Genomic DNA, 17,662 nt, shown 5'->3' on the forward strand with positions numbered 1-17,662 from the left:
GGATACCAACCCTCCCATGCTATTCCTCCTCTCTCTTCATCTCCTTCTTACCCAGGCTCTCTTGCCTCCAGAAAGCTCAGTTTCTCTCCTCTCCTTTCCTCTCCTTTCCTCTCCTTTCCTCTCCTTTCCTCTCCTTTCCTCTCCTCTCCTCTCAGATGAATGATAAACCAGAGTTGTTGCCACAGCTAACTCACAACCTGTTTCCTCTGTTCTCCCCTGAGTCGGTTATCCAATCTCTGTGTTTCCATTGTCTCCGTGGCTCCATCTCTCAGGTCTGTTTATCTGCAGCTGGTCCTGCTATTCTCTGCCTATTGATTGTTTGATAAAGGATATGAGTGAGCTGTGGGCTTGGACCTGGGCTTATTATAGAGCTCTCTGTTCACACCAACATCCTCCCCCTCTCTCGTCCTTTCTTCTCTCTCTCTCTCTCTCTCTCTCTCTCTCTCTCTCTCTCTCTCTCTCTCTCTCTCTCTCAGCTGACCTGGGAATCTGAGTCCTACAAACACACACTGAACAGCTACAAACACATACACACGCACACATATGCTAGTGTGTGGTCACACGTCAAAATCATAAGGCAGTGATTAATTAGCCAAACAGTCGGGGGGGGGGGGTGGTCTAATGCTAATGTGTCAGATTTCATCACAACTGACACTTCATGAGAGTGTTAGGAGGTAAAGAACCTTAAGGCCCAGTATTCACGACAATGCTCTCATTGTTCATCACATATAGCCTGAGAGGAAGAAATGGAGAGAAATAAAAGGAAAGAAAGAAATTGCAAGCCATGGGGGAAGGAGGAGAGAAAGGGGGAGGTGGGCGAGAGCAGGCTCGCATTTCACATTCTTACACACTCTCACAGGTTGCTCCGCTGTTGCTGTGTGTGTGTGTGTGTGTGAGTATGTACAAGTGTGTTTACATGTACAGTATATGTGTGTGTCTCCTTTGTAAGGGTTAGGTTATCAGGGTTGGGTTAGATGAGTTATCAAGGTTGGGTTAGGTTATCCCAAACACCAGAAAGACAAGAGCAGAAATGTGTAATGCACCCCTGATGAAGATCATCAAGTACCTCAAAATTCACAACACCAGACCTCTCCCTCTCTCTCTCTCTACTCCTAGCCCTCTCCCATTTCCCATATCTCCACATAGTCCTATCTCCATCTCTCCCCCAGCCCTCTCTCTCTCTTCTCCTAGCCCTCTCTCTCTTCTCCTAGCCCTCTCTCTTCTCCTAGCCCTCTCTCTCTCTCTCTCTCTTCTCCTAGCCCTCTCTCTCTCTCTCTTCTCCTAGCCCTCTCTCTCTCTCTCTTCTCCTAGCCCTCTCTCTCTCTCTTCTCCTAGCCCTCTCTCTCTCTTCTCCTAGCCCTCTCTCTCTCTCTTCTCCTAGCCCTCTCTCTCTCTCTCTCTCTTCTCCTAGCCCTCTCTCTCTCTCTCTTCTCCTAGCCCTCTCTCTCTTCTCCTAGCCCTCTCTCTCTTCTCCTAGCCATCTCTCTCTTCTCCTAGCCCTCTCTTCTCCTAGCCCTCTCTTCTCCTAGCCCTCTCTTCTCCTAGCCCTCTCTTCTCCTAGCCCTCCTCTCTTCTCCTAGCCCTCTCTCTCTTCTCCTAGCCCTCTCTCTCTCTCTCTCTCTCTCTCTCTCTTCTCCTAGCCCTCTCTCTCTCTCTCTCTCTCTCTTCTCCTAGCCCTCTCTCTCTTCTCCTAGCCCTCTCTCTCTTCTCCTAGCCCTCTCTCTCTTCTCCTAGCCCTCTCTCTCTTCTCCTAGCCCTCTCTTCTCCTAGCCCTCTCTCTCTTCTCCTAGCCCTCTCTCTCTTCTCCTAGCCCTCTGTCTCTTCTCCTAGCCCTCTCTCTTCTCCTAGCCCTCTCTCTTCTCCTAGCCCTCTCTCTCTCTTTCTTTTAGCCCTCTCTCTCTCTCTCTCTCTCTCTCTCTCTCTCTCTTCTCCTAGCCCTCTCTCCCGCTATGCATCTCTCCTCCTAGCCCTCCCTCCTGGTGTTGGGGGTTCTGGACAGAATATTCAAAGTGAAACACAGCAGACATCAAAGTCCTGCAGTCAACAAAAGCTCCTGTAAGCTCCTATAGGTTCTGTACACAGAGATGTGTGGACGTCCATTTAGGAGCACATTGGAGTTAACCCTTGACCTTTGTCTCAGATGGAAACTGACGCCCTTTATCTGTGTCTCTCACACACTCGTGCACGCACACAGACACACATTAAAGCAGGGTCACGTGACAGAATGGAAGCCCAACATGCTTTAGTGATGAGTGATTGGGGGCGGTGGCCAGTGGGTTGCCGATAGCCAACCAGGAAAGACGGAACATCTTTGGCCCAATCCGAGCATCTGGAACAATTGAACGGTAGTCCTCAACCTGAACTTTGACCCCTCCCACTTGGCCTCTCTGTCTGTCTGTCTGTCTGTCTGTCTGTCTGTCTGTCTCTGCAGACCAAAGTGTGTGTGAGCTCCATGTGATTGGTACCGGTTCTTCTAAATTTCCTGATGCTCCCAAACCTGTGGGTATCCTACCATTCATAAGTCCTCTCAGCACCAAGCACTTCACACATCCTCTAGTGGGTCAACTGCATACCTGTAGCTACGACTACTGAGGTCTGTGTGAAGAGCTCGATATGTGTTTGTGTGTTCCTTTAGTGAAGGAAGCCAATGCAGCATATTTGCCTAACGTTATTTATACATTTACCAGTGTGTGTTTCTCTCAGGTGGAGTAGTGTAATAAATCGCTGTATTGAATATTGAGTGGAAGCAGATAGATTGAAGGGAACAGGAAGTCAATGGGACCGTTTTCATTTGGGCTGTGAATTGTGCATAGTGCTGACACAGCATGGGCACCTAGTACACACACAGTACACACACACTCACATAGCTCTCTGATGGAGGGACCCCAGGAACACACTGTTCCACTGCAACAGAGGGAAATCACCCCCCCCCCCCCTCACTCACTCACTCACTCACCTAGCCTGGCCATCTGTCAGTGATAACAGGCTCCTTTATCTGCAGAGTTAACCCCTTAAGGATCAGCCCACAAAGGGAAAATATGCGCACACACCTGAAAACACACATCCAAACTATTTCAAACACACACATTCACACATGCCTCTTTCTCCTGTCACACTGCCCAGTCTGCTGTAGGAGGATGCAACAGGATATTCGTATGCCCAATTTTTTGGTTCACCATGTGCAGAGGGTGTGTATGTGCCTTTGGTCTTTTAGCCTTCAACAGGAAGCCAACACACACACACAGTGTGCGCTCTATCCTGACTCCTGATCCTCTGCTTTAGACAAACATCCTTCCTGAGAGATTATTTCAAGCGCCGTCAGCATTTACCATTGAGTACACACACACATTCTCAGTAAGCCATGAACACTGTCTACCACAGACCAAGTGTACGTAAACAGTCCAACTCCCACGTTTTGGATTGGACTGTGGACTGTGCAAGTCTGATCAATAGTTGAGTCCAACTCTAATTCTCTAATTGACTATGGGTCGTTAGATCGCTCTCACACTCACACACACACACACACACAGTGTGCAGCAGTAATTGAGTGTGGGCTGTTAGAGATCCTATTAAAGATGGACAACAGGATATTAGTGGAACTTAATGATCTCTTCCCACAGCCTAGGAAGCCCAACATTACAAACACACACTCATCTGAGTTTTGAGGAGGCCTCAAATTTTATGTTACTGTTCAATCAAAAGGTGGACGGGTATAAAACTAATCTGTCTGGTTCTCTCTCTGTGTCTCTCTCTCCCTCCCTCTCTCTCTCTCTGTCTCCCTCTCTCTCTCTCCCTCCCTCTCTCTGTCTCCCTCCCTCTCTCTCCCTCTGTGTGTGTTCTCTGTCTCTGGCTTAGTGACCCACATAAGAGCTGTTAATAAATGATAAACAGCACGCAAACCCACAGCCTTGCTAGGCCATTCAGTAGACGTCCCCCCAACCACCCCTCTCGCCCCGCTCTCTGATGAAATATACATCAATGAGCCCTGCTCCCCCCTCCCTACCCCCCCCCCCCCCCACACACACACACACACACACCCACACACAGGAAACTAAACTAGGGTTCTTCTTGGATATGTGGAAGTGTGAGTAACCATATAGCACAGAGCTATAGCTTTTTATGAGCTCTTGCTGATTAATCCACTTCCACCCCCCAACACACACACACACACACAAAAAGATAGCCATAGGCATCCTTCATTCCTCAGGGAACCACAGATTGTAACTTCTTGTTAATGTACTAGTGGGTGTTTAGAATGGATCCAGATCACCTCAGATCTAACTCATCTATGGGGACTGGAGGAGGTTGTACACTGTGTTGACCCAGTTTATGTTGGTATAAATGTCTCCATCGAGGTGGGACTCAGGTGAGACAGACAGAAAAGAGACAGAAAGTCTGTGACAGATATGAACTCTCCAGTCAGTCATTGGATGTCTAAGACCCAAACCTCCCTCTCTCTCCCTCCCTCTCCCTCCCTCTCTCTCCCTCTCTCTCCCTCTCTCTCCCTCTCTCTCTCTCTCCCTCTCTCTCCCTCCCTTCCTCCCTCTCCCTCCCTCTCCCTCCCTCTCCCTCTCTCTCCCTCTCTCTCCCTCTCTCTCCCTCTCTCTCTCTCCGGCTCAGAAAAAGGCACTCAACACCCAGATCGATACATTCTATCAGGACTCAAATGAATTGCTGCTCTTTTTCTCTGGTAGACTGATGCCACAAGGGGAAATGATGTCAGAGGGAAACAACATGCCAGGGATCTCCAACTGCACCCATGCTTCAAGCCTGCCTGCCTGCGCGTGTCGATATGGCCGATGTCTGCGCGTGTCTTTCGATGGCTGTTGCCTGTTTGTGTGTGTGTGTACATGGTTGGTGTCAGTGAGTGCATGTGTCAGTGTGCATGTCTATAAGGCTGCTCGTCACAAACCCAGGGAGGGGAGGTACTTCTGAATACCACCTGACAAGTTCGACCGTTAACCACTAACATTTCAGCTCCCCTTAAGTGTGTGTGAGTCTTTCTATATCTCGGTATCTCACTCTCTGTCTCTCTCTCTCTCTCACACACTCTCTCTCTCTCTCTCTCTTCGTCTTTTCTCTCAACAGTAGTCACGTTCCATATGCCAGCCAACCAGGATTTCACTCGCCAGGTGAAGCTTGTTTGCCAGTTTGATTCCCGGTCATGCCAACTGACGTTGTGTCCTTGGGCAAGGCACTTCACCCTACTTGCCTCGGGGGGAATGTCCCAGTACTTACTGTAAGTCGCTCTGGATAAGAGCGTCTGCTAAATGACTAAATGTAATGTAAATGTTCCACGTAGGCTATAGGACTTAGCGCAGGGGCCCGGGTTTGATTCCAGCTCGGACCATATCCCGCATGTGCGCTGTCTCTCTATCTCTCCCCTACTGCAGACCTAACAGTCCCAGACGAGGGGCGTACAAATAGACATCCACCCATCACAGTTCCCTCAATAACATTTCTATCCGGGGGCAATGCAGCAGGACTGGGTGCGAGTGTGTGTGCGTGCAACTGAATAAGGAGGGGGGCATAGATTTAGAGTGGTATCCTTGGAGAGGCCATATGCTTCTCCAGCAGTGTGCAGATGAGTGTGTAATCCCTGCTCTGTTGGGAGGCAGAGATAGGAGGGTTATCCTGTTCTTCTTCTCACCCTCTTTCTCTGCTGACGTATAGAACAGACTGGAGAACAGCATGGAACATGCTAGGAGAACAGCTCCAATTGTCCAGCTGTACTGTCTGGTTCACAGTGTCACTTACAGTCATCAGCAATCGACTTGGTTTAAACCCTAAAGATCCTGTCTAGTCCTTCCTTCAAATACACAAAGCTGTCTGTGTCAAGATTCAACTCTGTATGGGATATTTAGAGAGATGGCTCCGAAAAAACATTGTGACTCACAGTTGAGATTGCCTTTAGGGATACACAAACAGAGACCTGAGAGAGAGAGAGAGAGAGAGAGACAGAGAGAGAGACAGAGAGAGACAGAGAGAGAGAGAGACTGTGTGCGTGTAGTTTAATGACAGGGTGTTTCTCCCCAGACACCTACAGTCTGCTGGGAATGTCAGGCCCTACTGACGAAAGGCAGCATGTGGAGACACCTGTATGCAGGTAGACACGCATATGCTCTCTTGCTCTCCCATTCACACACATTACTGTATGGGACCTCAGGTGCATACTTTTATTTTTGCGTGAACTACATTTACTTTTGAGAGAGAAAGAAAGAGAGAGCAAGAGAGAGCGTAGCGCACCAGGAACCAGTGAAGCTTCTTTGACAGGGAAATCGATGCATGAGGTCGATGGACAAACACTGGTAAACACAGCGGACAGTCTCTACAATGAAACCAAGACAGAAACTCTTTAAGTTGTTAAACACTGACCACTTCTCCACGTCTATCTACACTCTAGGTCCCTTCCTCTCACCTCCAGTCAGAGGGCCTCTTAAATGCAAGAGGAAAAGAGAGGTAAAGTGAAGAGAAGGAGTGGCGCGCAGCAGAAAGAGAAGAGGGGGAGAGGAAGGGAAGGAGGGAGAGGTGGTCTTATCCCTTCATCTGCCGCTGCAGCAGAAGTGGAAACGTGCTGTTCCACGGGAGGGTAATATCCTGTCCTCTCCTTCACTTCCCTCTCCCCGCATGTCTCCAATGGCTCTTTTGCCAACGTTTTCTGCTCTAACCATTACCACAATAGCTTACTCCGATAAGATTTTCTTCGTGGCTGTGGCCGACTTGGTCCAGGTGAAAATGTACTAACACAAGCGTCGATATCGCACGGGCTGCAAACAGTTAACAGCTGAATGCACCCCATTCCTCTGTCCCCTTGAATCAGCTAACCCCCTCTCCCGCTCTGTCGTGTCCTTGGTGATCGGTTCATGCGACACTTCGCAGGCAAGCACGCTTATTATTTAAAGATTAACTCAACATTTTCGCTATTCCTTTAAGATTTTTGAATTCCCGATGTAGGCTAGGTCTCCCTCCCACATCAATACTGGGGAGTAGCCTGATAGCTCCACACCAGCACGCAGGCAGACATGAAGGAGGCAGAGAAAACGCCCTGCGTTGTTTCACATGCATGTCGAACCCAAGCCCTCAGGGTCCTCACAGAAACAAAACCCATCAAGATATTTCATGCAATGGCATATTTAAAGACGCATTAATAACTTATGCTCTTTTGTGTAGGCTATAGTGTAGGCTAACAAATATTCCGTAGCCTTATTATTAAGTCATTGTAAGGTAGGTTACTGCTTAAGATAGCCTATTCTTTTCACGCTTTGCTTTGATAAAGTAGTTGTATACCTGACAATTTACTGTTTTGTTTGTAGCCAAGCTGGTCATAAGAGACACATCAACTACCATTCTATTAGAATAAAGAATAAGGATGTTGTTTAGTGGATGAAACAATGAGATCCAAAATTGTAATTCGCACATCTATCAAAAATAATAATTCTAACCAACCATAATGAGTTCGACAAGAATTTTCACAGGAAAAAAAAAACTTGTCAAAAGTCCTACCTTTAACTTGAGTCTCATATTCAGCCACTATCTCCTTGTCCTTTCGGAATTTCGCTGGAGACGTCATGGCTGGTTCTTTAGAACAAAACACTTGCAGTCGCAGTTGGTGTAAGCTATTGTATCAAACTCGAAAGATATTGTAACTGAATTAGTGATCCGGAAAAATACTGCACTCAAAGATTGTAGCAAGTCAGTCAAAGCAGCCCGCGGAACGGTATTGTTTCCTGTCGATGTTCACTCTAGGCGCATTGTGAGAGTTTGGCGCTGCCGTATCCCCATTCGTGTGGTTGGGTCCCTTACCGCCGCTTCAGAAATGGTTGTGAAAGCAAGAGAGTAAACCAAAAGGGGATTCATTCCTCTAAAATAACAATTACGAGTCAGTCAGCATGGCCGCATGCGGCGACTCCCAAAGTTTTCTCCTTTACAAAGTGGCTTTCTCGTCGCCTGCCTGTGTCTGACTGTTCCCCCTAGAGTGCGAACTGGGAACACAGATGGGCTGTTGTAGTCTTTGCGCAGGCAAGAGAGATGCGGGTTTGAAGATGCTTTCACGTGTCACAGTAGGTCTAACAGCATAGTGAACCTAAATATACGGAGATTTTACTGTGCTACATGCATGTCAAATGATAAGCTATATGTCAGGCTATTTGCTGTGATAGGACTGGTGCATTTTGCTGGCAGCAGTGGACCTATCTGGATCAGACTAATAATGGTGAGTCCTGTGGGACCAGCACATGCACAAGGTGATATATTCTGGAGTCACTTGAGTTATTTAACAGACTGCGATGGGAAATGGGCTTTATTGCATACATCTCAAAAAACGTACAGTGCAATTGAAAAGACAGAAACATTTGGTTTCGGTTTGATTGTAGGCTATTTAAACAGCATGCAACGTAGTTTGTAATTTTCCAGGTCATATAAATAAACACAAGTTGCAAAAGAAAGTCCTTTGCCAACCTTTGTTTATAAAAGTCGATTACATGTTGTATAGCCATCACCACTGTACGGACATTTGAATGTCTCAGTTTCTTCCCATTGGCCTAGTTTTTACTTCTTTTTAGTTCAAGTTTTAATTTATGGATGTTTCCTCGATTTCACTCACACTGATCGCCATGTAAGCTAGGGTTTCATTTTCTGCTATAACTTTTTCGTTTATCAAATAGAGAAAACTCCACCCAGCTAAACTACTAGAAGGTTTAAAACGCACTTTACTACAGAACCTACCAGGTTCCCAACATTTCCATTGGTTTTCTCGATTGTAAACGAGCAGGAATTCAAAGGCGGATCAGCCTTAGTTTTGTTCTAACCAATCAGGACTTTTAGTTTGAGATCATAACAACCAATGGAATGTTAGTTATTGTATTAGACAGCCAATCACAGTTCGTCGTAGGGTCGTTTAAAACGCTTTCAGGAAGTATAGCTGGATACCAGGAAGTTGCAAACAATAAACATAATCGCTAGCTAACGTTAGCTAGCAACTGATCTCTGACCACAACGATTAACGTTAGCTAACAAAACTAAGAATTGAAGTGATAACGTTGAAGAAGGAATAGATGAAAGATCATATTCAATAGAAGAACGAACATTAGCTGTTTAAAACAGTTGCGTAGTTTAGAGTTTTATATTTAGTTTCCGTTACTCTCCAGACGTTCGTTAGCTTTCTGCTATCAGTATCAAAATAACAGGGGGCAAGTAGCTAGCTGACCATCATTGGGCAGGTTTGACAAACCATGTCCGCATCCAATTTCAAAAATAAATGTGTCACACAAGTGAACTGTATTTATTGTGACAGTCTACTCTGCACAAGAGGCATGAAAGCAGTGCTTCTCGCAGACACCGAGATCGAGTTGTTTTCCACCGACATACCACCCAACAGGTAAGCAAAGAGCTACAGCTTGAAATGGTACTTGTAGCCGGTGTTATGTCGCTACTGGTTTCCAAACTAACTGGTTTCCCAGCTGTGCGTTCACCTATCAGTCTGCATCTATCACCAGATTCGTCACAAATTCACAAACATATTACTGGCGATTTTCAAGTCGGATCTCATATTTGCTGCGGCGAATATGAAAGTATAGGCTACGTGCGCACTACATTACCATTCATGACAAAATAAATGGAGACAAAATAAAACATTAGCAGGCTCGCATGAAGTGGGATTCGATCGCACAGCTGGGATACCAGTTAGTTTGGAAACCAGTAGGGACATAACACCGGCAGCTAGCTAGTTAACTGTTCAGTCCAGAGCAAGTGTGTACTTCTAGCGTTTTCAGACAACAACAAAAAACCAGCGTTCAAATGTTAGCTTGGTCACCCTAAACTAAAGTTTGACCATGGTTAGCTAAATATCTGTATGTCCCTATCATTGTGGCATAACACATATTAATTTGTTGGTTCATTCACATTTTGATAGATAATATATTGTCATCTTTAAAGGACGTCAGCAGTCTTCCGTAGAAGTATGCGATTGGATCTGAGATGTAAGCTAATCATCATATAAACCTATGTTATACAGGACTGTTGACTTTGTGGCAAGCTGCTACTCCACCGAAAGTTGCAAGTGCAAACTGAGAGACATTGCTTGTCTAAAATGGTATGTGCTCTCAATCCCCGACAGTATGCTTTATTCAGCCAGTTACTTATTTATATTCATTCACTGCTCCATGTGTTGATTTGCCTGCTGTATTGAGCTGCAGCATGAAATTTGTTCAGGCAGCAGTTTTGCTTTACAGTCAGGCCTTTGTGAGGCCTGTTTTCTCTCCTGAAGCTTTTGTTTCTGTACACAGAACAAACATCTGTCAGATAATAGACAGCTACGAGAGTTGGCACTTTCACAGGTGCTCCATATTATTTCGCTGACTGATGGTTTTCCACTCTCGTCTCTGTCTCTCTGCCCCCCCCCCCCCCCCCTCTAGTGGCAACGTTGTTGGGTATCACGTTGTGGCACCTTGCAAGCCGTGCCTGTTGTCCTGTAACAACGGCCACTTCTGGATGTTTAACAGTGATGCTGTGTCTACTCTCAACAGGCTGGATGCCACAGGTCAGAAAGCACACAGTGTTTAAGCATGTAATCATAACTACTACAAGCAGATGTTGAGGCTGCATATGAACACACACGCCCTTGTGTTGACTGAATAATCCCTGTGTTGCAGGCCTGAATCTGCTGCTATGGGGGGACCTTCCTGAACTAGAGGACAGTGAGAACGAGGGTTCAGACAGTCCCCTGGAGGAGGAGTGCATCAGGTAGAGCAAGAGAGGGAGGCGAAAGAGGAGAGATGCCTGGATGTGACCTGAGTCTATCCTACAGGAACAGACCTATGCTGGAGCAAAGAGAGAAGCATGTGAGGGAGGAGGAGCAGCCTTACCTAGTGACTAATCTCCCCTTGCAACCCATCGCCCAGTTAGAAGCACGCACATCATTCTCTCTTTGTTTATGGCTCTCTCTCTCTGAACTGGACTCTTGGGGTTTTCCAAACCATTGATCTACTCAAACGTCATCTCTGATTCTATACTTACTCACATTTCATGTGACAAACCCAAACTTCTACAGCTACTGTATGCTGATGGAAAAGCAACTGAAACCTTATTGGATGGATGGATGGACAGATGGATGGACAGTCTTGACTTTGCATGACTGTGAAGCTTCCCTTTTTAGCCATTGGAAGATGGCCTATATACTTTATTTATTTAGGTTTGAAAACAAATCAGTCACAATGACCTTGTTTTGATTTGGGACACTGACATTGTTTACATAGTGTTTCCAGTTGATCCTGTTGACACATGAAGTCAATCCCTGTCAAATTATTTTGCTGAATTGATATTCTATTGCAGCAAAACAATGGATTAGTATTGAATTGCATTTGAAGGTGGATATTTTAGCTCTTTATGACTGAATCTTGACTGATTGGTTGAGTGCTTTTTAAATCTCACACTGTAAAAAGAGATCTGAATGGTACCTGTATATGATTTACTGTAGCCTAACCACCGCAGTCAAAGCAAACATTACCTCTCTGTCTCAGCCAACCTCAGACTCCTCATGCTCCTCTGTTCTAATGGCCTTTCTTTAGTTCTGTGATTTAGCTGGAGATATAGTACTGTAGCTGTGTCTGTGGAGCTATACAAGCTGAAAGGCATGTTTGTGGATCCACAACGTGGACAGGGTTTTTTGGTATACGGAGGAAAGGATGGATGGATCATCTGTTCATTTGTCAGCTGTAGGATCTCGCAGCTACTGTGTTTTACTGCCTGCCTGTCAGCATCCACTGCTGTCGACCCCACGGTCAAGTATCCTCAAGTAGCATAAATGTACGTGTCAACTTCCAGCCACAGTTTGACTACCATACTAAAGGGTAGCTTGAAGGCTAATATGGGGAATTATATGTTGTGTTAAATTTATGACATATTTAGATGGAGACACAAATTACTACTATTATCTGTCACATCTTTGTAGCCACTTCATAAATAATATATGTGGAATTTATTACAAAATGAGTCATATGAATAAGGGGAAAAGAAGAAGACGTATTTTTAAGTTTGACACATTTGATAGGACTGTAACCACATAGAATGTCCTTTTTGTTTACGGAAGCGTGTCTTGTATTGTGCTGTAGGTCTTCTGAGTCTATGTAGATGTTTGAGAACTGTGTGTGTTCCACTGTTACCTCAGCGGGTATCAGCTGTGAGCTTCCTCTGCCATGTATAGCTAGGAGATAATCAAAGAGAGCGTACCCAAACTGTTAGAAAAATATTTTCTAACTGAAAACGGATTCACTTATGAGTAGTGTGCTTTTATTTATCTATCTGAATGTATGTATTTATTAACACTGTATTTATACCAATGTTACATTCCCTGCTGACAAAGTATATTTTGAAAAATTGCACTGAACTGTATTGGTAGTTTGAAACCAGATTTTTTTATGATTGTTGTATTAATAAAATTATTTCCAAAAATATAGAGGCTCATATGCTTAAAATAAATTGCATTATAGTTATCCTCCCAAAGGCTGTAGGTCAGTGTGCTGCACTAAAGCCTCTATGGGGTAACTGTTCTTTTAGTCACCACCCACACAGAGCTCCACTGCCCACATGCTACCAGGGTGGCAGAGACAAGCTACATCTGCAGTACATGGATGGCAGTGTGTCAGGTGGAGGGTTTTCGTGAGAATCGGTATGTCATCCGCCTGATCCTCTCTCTTGCTTTCTTGCTCTCTCTCGTTTAAGAGTTGCATTTCTTTGAAAATGACAACATAACACTACAGTATCAATCATCTATGGTGGGAAGCATTCTAAATCTTATGATGCCGTGTTTCCAATTGACAGGACACACAGTGTGTATGAATGATGGGACTGCTCTGGGCCAGAATGGTGATTCAATCCCGTTTGGGATAAAGGAGGCGGGTAATCCCTCTACTAATGATGTCATAAAGCATGGCCACCCATGCCAATTTAGTTGTGTGCAAATGCAATACGGCTTAGATGTGGCTTGCTCTGGATTGGGTGTACTGTTTATACTACAGAGAGGGAGAAGAGAGAAAATGGAGATTGATTTAAAAGAGGGGGTTTGGCCATAATGACACTGCTGTCTCAAACCCTCTGGCAAACCATTACATGGACTGTTGTGTGGATGTACACCCAAGGTTAATTGTTCACCATTAATATCACTTATCTAAATGGCTTCGCTGGCAGCAGTGAGTCTGCAGGCTCCTCTGGCCTGCATGGATGATGTCGATGATCGAGGTGTAGAGACGCAGCCAAGAAAGTCTGGGTGGTTATTTAGAGACACTGGGTCCTTGTGTGTAGTCTTGTGTGTGTGTAGTGTTGTGTGTGTGTAGTGTTGTGAGTGTGTAGGTGTGACAAAGAAAAAGGATGTTATTTATATTTAGAAAAGAGGTGGGTAAGAAAATTATTCCCTTATCTGTTAAATGGAGAGGCATCCACAAACACCAGGAGTGTGTGTGTGTGTGTTTTTTTGTGTACGTACAGGGGCATCACCAGGAACTGTGGACCCCATTTAAAAAGGCTTAAGAAGGCTCCTTTAAATATATTGATTAGTGGATAGGTTAAGCCGAAACTCTTGTCCCGCATACTTTTGTCCAATATGTGGCCCCCTGAATCGTTTTTTCCTTCTCCTGTTAACAATGCCACTCTGAGTGTCTCTTTAATATAGAGATACCCAGTCATCATACATTTGAAGTATTTGCAAACATGTAACCACAGTATCTCTCCACCCCCTCGTGACTTGGTTTACCTTGGCACTCTCCTACAGTGTTGGGCATGCACAGGCCAGTTTGTGATAAGAAAACATTAGCAACACAAATATTTGAAATCTCTCCTGTCTCAACATGCAGTTTAAGGACACACCAATCATACCGTTATGATCAATGCCTTGGTATAATTGAGGTGTGGTAGGCAACATAGGCATCCCTCCAAGAGAGCTTGGTCACAATAAATACACAGAGTTCCACTGAAAGAAGCACCACAAATATGTGCTTATTCAACAAAGGTAGGGCTTAGAGAGACAACCACGACACTGCCTAATTAACCCGATCACAACGGTTTCAGACCAACAGGCAGTCACACTCACATACACAGTATAGACAGTATATATTTTTTAAATAGAGGCAGGTGAAGGGATCCTCGCAAACACATAGTTGAGGATATTGGCTCCATCCAGCATAGGAGACCAGTGAGGCAGAGAACATTACGCAAAGTAAGGAGCAATAGTAGTCTCACCGTGAAGCAGGGGCGGTTTTAGGCACGGGCAGACCGGGCAGCTGCCCGGGGCGCCATGAAGAGAGGGGCTGCATTTTCGGCAATTTTTGTGTTTGGTGCTCTCTGCTGGCATAAAAAGGGTATTCCAATTGTGTTTGTGCCATTCGTGCCGTGTACTTGGCAGGGGCGGCGGGCGGGGGAGGGGGGCAGCGGTGGCAAACTTCGTCCCGGGAGGGGGAAGGGGAGGGGGGGTCCTACCCAAATGTGCTAGAACCGCCACTGCCATGAAGTCACATAACTCAGTTTCATTTCTCTAATCTCAGTCTGTACAAGAACCAGAATTGTGAAAGAGATGTGAGAGTAGCCACCTGTGGGAGGATCATAAGGGCAGTGTGTAGGATCACTGACGTCTGTCCTACCGCACACTGTCCCGATCGTGTTTAGGCTCACTCACCAATATGTTGTCACAATGTAGACGATGGCTCCCTCTGATGGAACTGAGAAGTAAGTAGGCCCATATTGGCATAGGCTACATCAAAGGAAATTAGCTAAGGCAATTGCTAAATTTAGGCTAGTAGTCCATAGCAAAGACTGGAGACACCTCATTGTTTACCAATTAGACCGTTTTTGCTGAAATGTATTATCCATTGTAAGTCTAGGAAACTGCATTGGCAAGAAACCTAGATTATTCACGGAAACGCAAAAACATTAGCCTAACTTTGGTTAGCCACAACTCTGACTCGCAACAAAAAACCACTATGCGTGTTTCCATATTCTCCCAATGTAATTTTTTTTTTTTTTAGCTTGTTTAACCAATTCAACAAGCCTATCTAGGCCCATTAGTTGTGTGTTCGATAGCCTAAGAGTTTCAGATGGTTTCTTTATTGTTACAAATCTTAAAGCTATTGTAGTTGGCTATACACTTTTTTAGTTTGAGAGTCGTTCAACTCAGTGGTTGTTTACACAGTACCCATATTAGTCTACTACTAAGTTTTTTGAAAAGCTGTAAACCTAGGGGAAACACTGTGAGGTAAGTTAGTGCAATAATGTAATAATGAACTGAAAGTGACAGTGTGTAAAGTGACCAGTGAGAAATGTATCAATGTAAAGTGACCAGTGAAAATGGTATCAATTTCCATATCAGTGTCCATTTAGAAACCTGATGACCCTTGGATAGAAACTATTGTCCAGTCTGCGTGTGCTAGACCGAATGCTACGGTAGCACCTGCCAGAAGGCAACGGGATAAAGAGACTGAAGGATGGGTGGTAACAGTCTCCTAGGATCCTGCCTGCTTTCTTGAGGCATCGTGTGTGGTAGGTGTCCTGTAGGGCTGGGAGCTTCCTGCCAATGATGAACTCAGCAGAACGGACCACACTACGTAGGGCCTTGCGGCCCCTGTCTGTGCAGCTCCCATACCACACTGTGATGCAACCAGTCAGTATGCTCTCTATAGTGCATCTGTAAAAGTTAGTGAGGATGACTGAGTCCATGCCAAACTTCTTCAGTCTCCTCAGGAAGAAGAGGCGTTTACGGGCCGCTTTGACCACCTTGTCCGTGTGAGCCGACCAGGTGAGGTCACTGCTGATGTTCACATAGACATGCCACTTCTCATGTGAGCTCCAAAGGGAAATGGGTGATGTTTTCTGATTGGCTTTTTACTCTATATAACTCGAAACAACTACATTTCAGTATGCCAGCCTTATTTCTCAGCGTGAGAAATGGTGCAAAAGAAATTAAAGGTGTTGTGTGAAAACCTGAGAAATGGCGGAAATGCGTGCGTCTCACGGCGGATGCGTGAGACTTGAGAGCCCCTTTAGATGTTACATCCAGTCCCGGTCTCTCCTACTCACTGTATCAGCTACTAGAATAGTAATTTTAGTAGGCCTAGTAAACTGATCAGTGGGTAAATGTGATACGGCGCTCAGTTCCATGAGTTTGACACTAGATGGCGCCAGCACACTATTTACAAAAAGCTCAAGTTTGTCGATCGTGTGTTGGCTACGCTACTCATAGGCATTTGAGCTATAATAACGCCGCTTCAAGGATGAAGTGGCTTCTTTGCAAGACATTCCATGCTACAGCATACAGTCGGCATATAGGTAGCTTTGTCACTAATACAAGTAGAACGTTTTTAGATTAAACTATAGGCCTATTTGCGTTGAAGGTGCCGTAGAAATTGTAGTAATTTGAAATCAGTTGGTTATTGAAATTGAAGTCACCCATGGATGCCTATGGCTTCAGCCTATGGCTTTGAACAAGTTTTGGCCAGGCTCGTATTTTGCCTGTGTCAGCCTTTGAAAATAAGGCGAGACAATGGCTGTTATTAGGTTATGTTACGTAGGGCCTATAAATTCACAATATGCGTCACATTTCTCCTAGTTCTGTTTAGTAGACCCAATGTGCAAAATTATAGCCTACGTATTTTCAAAATGTGCCTATTGTGTCTGCCATGAGATCAGGCTTTTGAAAGCTCAAATCTATGTTGAATTAGGCCGATCTAGGCTACTTTTTGTTGGAATGCTTGGATAAACCACCGTGTACATTTGCTGCTAAATAGTCAAACTCCAACATCGTCAAAATAAAGGTCACTCTAGTCTCTTAGAAGGCCTATTTGACACGAATAGACTTTGTAGGTTCATAAACGCTGAGAGCGCGCCTGCCCTCCGTGGTCTTACATGACCATCCCTTCATAATACTTCCATTATTACGATGTCCGTCATTGGCTAATGTGCATATTAATACAGGGGTGCTAATGCATCATAAAGATTCATTCAGTGAGTTTTGAGGGCAAATGGTAATAAGCACTTGAAATTATTCACATTAACAATAAACCTTTTAATCTGAAAAAAACGTTCATTCGAGTCGGTGGTTAAATTTCACCTCTGAATAATTTATCGAAATTAATTTTAATAATGGTAATATGATCATTTAAACATGCACAATAAGCACAATAACGATTTAGGAATGTGTTCGCCCACAGGCATAAGGAAACTTAAACCCATTACAATTTCGTTAAGACAAAACAAGATTTTATTGACCGCGATGAGGTGTAGCCTACATTATAAAAACTGAATTGACTCGGCCATTATTACAAAGAGGAATAGTAAATGAGAGAGAATAAATGAAAAAAGCTTAACATGTGTTTATTGTGTTAGCCTATGTTGTTTTGGGCAAGCTGATCAGTGTTCGGGATAAAAGTGGTTTCAACAGTAAACTAATGTGAAGAATCAGGTTGCGCTAATTAAGTCATTAGGGAACCAAGGCGCGGTGCTTGATGCAGTCCCTAACGCATAGACTAGTGAGCTTTGGTTGTGAAACAACGAAACAACCGTCATCATCAAACGTGTTTATCGCTGGATGTCCGGCGGAGGCATGAACCACTGGAGCCACCTGGGAACAAAAACGGTACCGGGAGAATCCCAGTGAAATGACTCACTCACTCCCCCTCTCCAT

General features: G+C 44.8%; 2 protein-coding genes across 2 annotated transcripts in view; one reads left to right on the forward strand and one right to left on the reverse strand.

The window, feature by feature from the left end:
• srgap2 (SLIT-ROBO Rho GTPase activating protein 2) overlaps nucleotides 1-7,956 on the reverse strand; it is a 48,280-nt gene extending 40,324 nt beyond the window's left edge. The window contains 1 exon segment of the mRNA XM_067251594.1: nucleotides 7,504-7,956. Coding sequence (XP_067107695.1) covers nucleotides 7,504-7,570 — 67 coding nt within the window. The 5' untranslated portion in view covers nucleotides 7,571-7,956.
• A 1,056-nt stretch (nucleotides 7,957-9,012) lies between these two features.
• fam72a (family with sequence similarity 72 member A) lies at nucleotides 9,013-12,396 on the forward strand. Its single transcript, XM_067239835.1, has 4 exons — nucleotides 9,013-9,376; nucleotides 10,013-10,090; nucleotides 10,413-10,537; nucleotides 10,650-12,396. Exons 1-4 carry the CDS (start codon nucleotides 9,231-9,233, stop codon nucleotides 10,742-10,744), a joined length of 444 nt encoding a protein of 147 aa, XP_067095936.1. The 5' UTR covers nucleotides 9,013-9,230; the 3' UTR covers nucleotides 10,745-12,396.
• Nucleotides 12,397-17,662: the final 5,266 nt, after the last annotated feature.

The sequence above is a fragment of the Osmerus mordax genome, chromosome 1, assembly GCF_038355195.1.
Source record: "Osmerus mordax isolate fOsmMor3 chromosome 1, fOsmMor3.pri, whole genome shotgun sequence".
NCBI lineage: Eukaryota > Metazoa > Chordata > Actinopteri > Osmeriformes > Osmeridae > Osmerus > Osmerus mordax.

Coding starts and splice junctions, on each gene's coding strand:
- fam72a (XM_067239835.1), top strand. CDS start 9,231: ATGTCCGCATCCAATTTCAAAAATAAATGTGTCACACAAGTGAACTGT. Junction 9,377..10,012: donor ACCGACATACCACCCAACAG/GTAAGCAAAGAG, acceptor TATGTTATACAG/GACTGTTGACTTTGTGGCAA. Junction 10,091..10,412: donor GACATTGCTTGTCTAAAATG/GTATGTGCTCTC, acceptor CCCCCCCTCTAG/TGGCAACGTTGTTGGGTATC.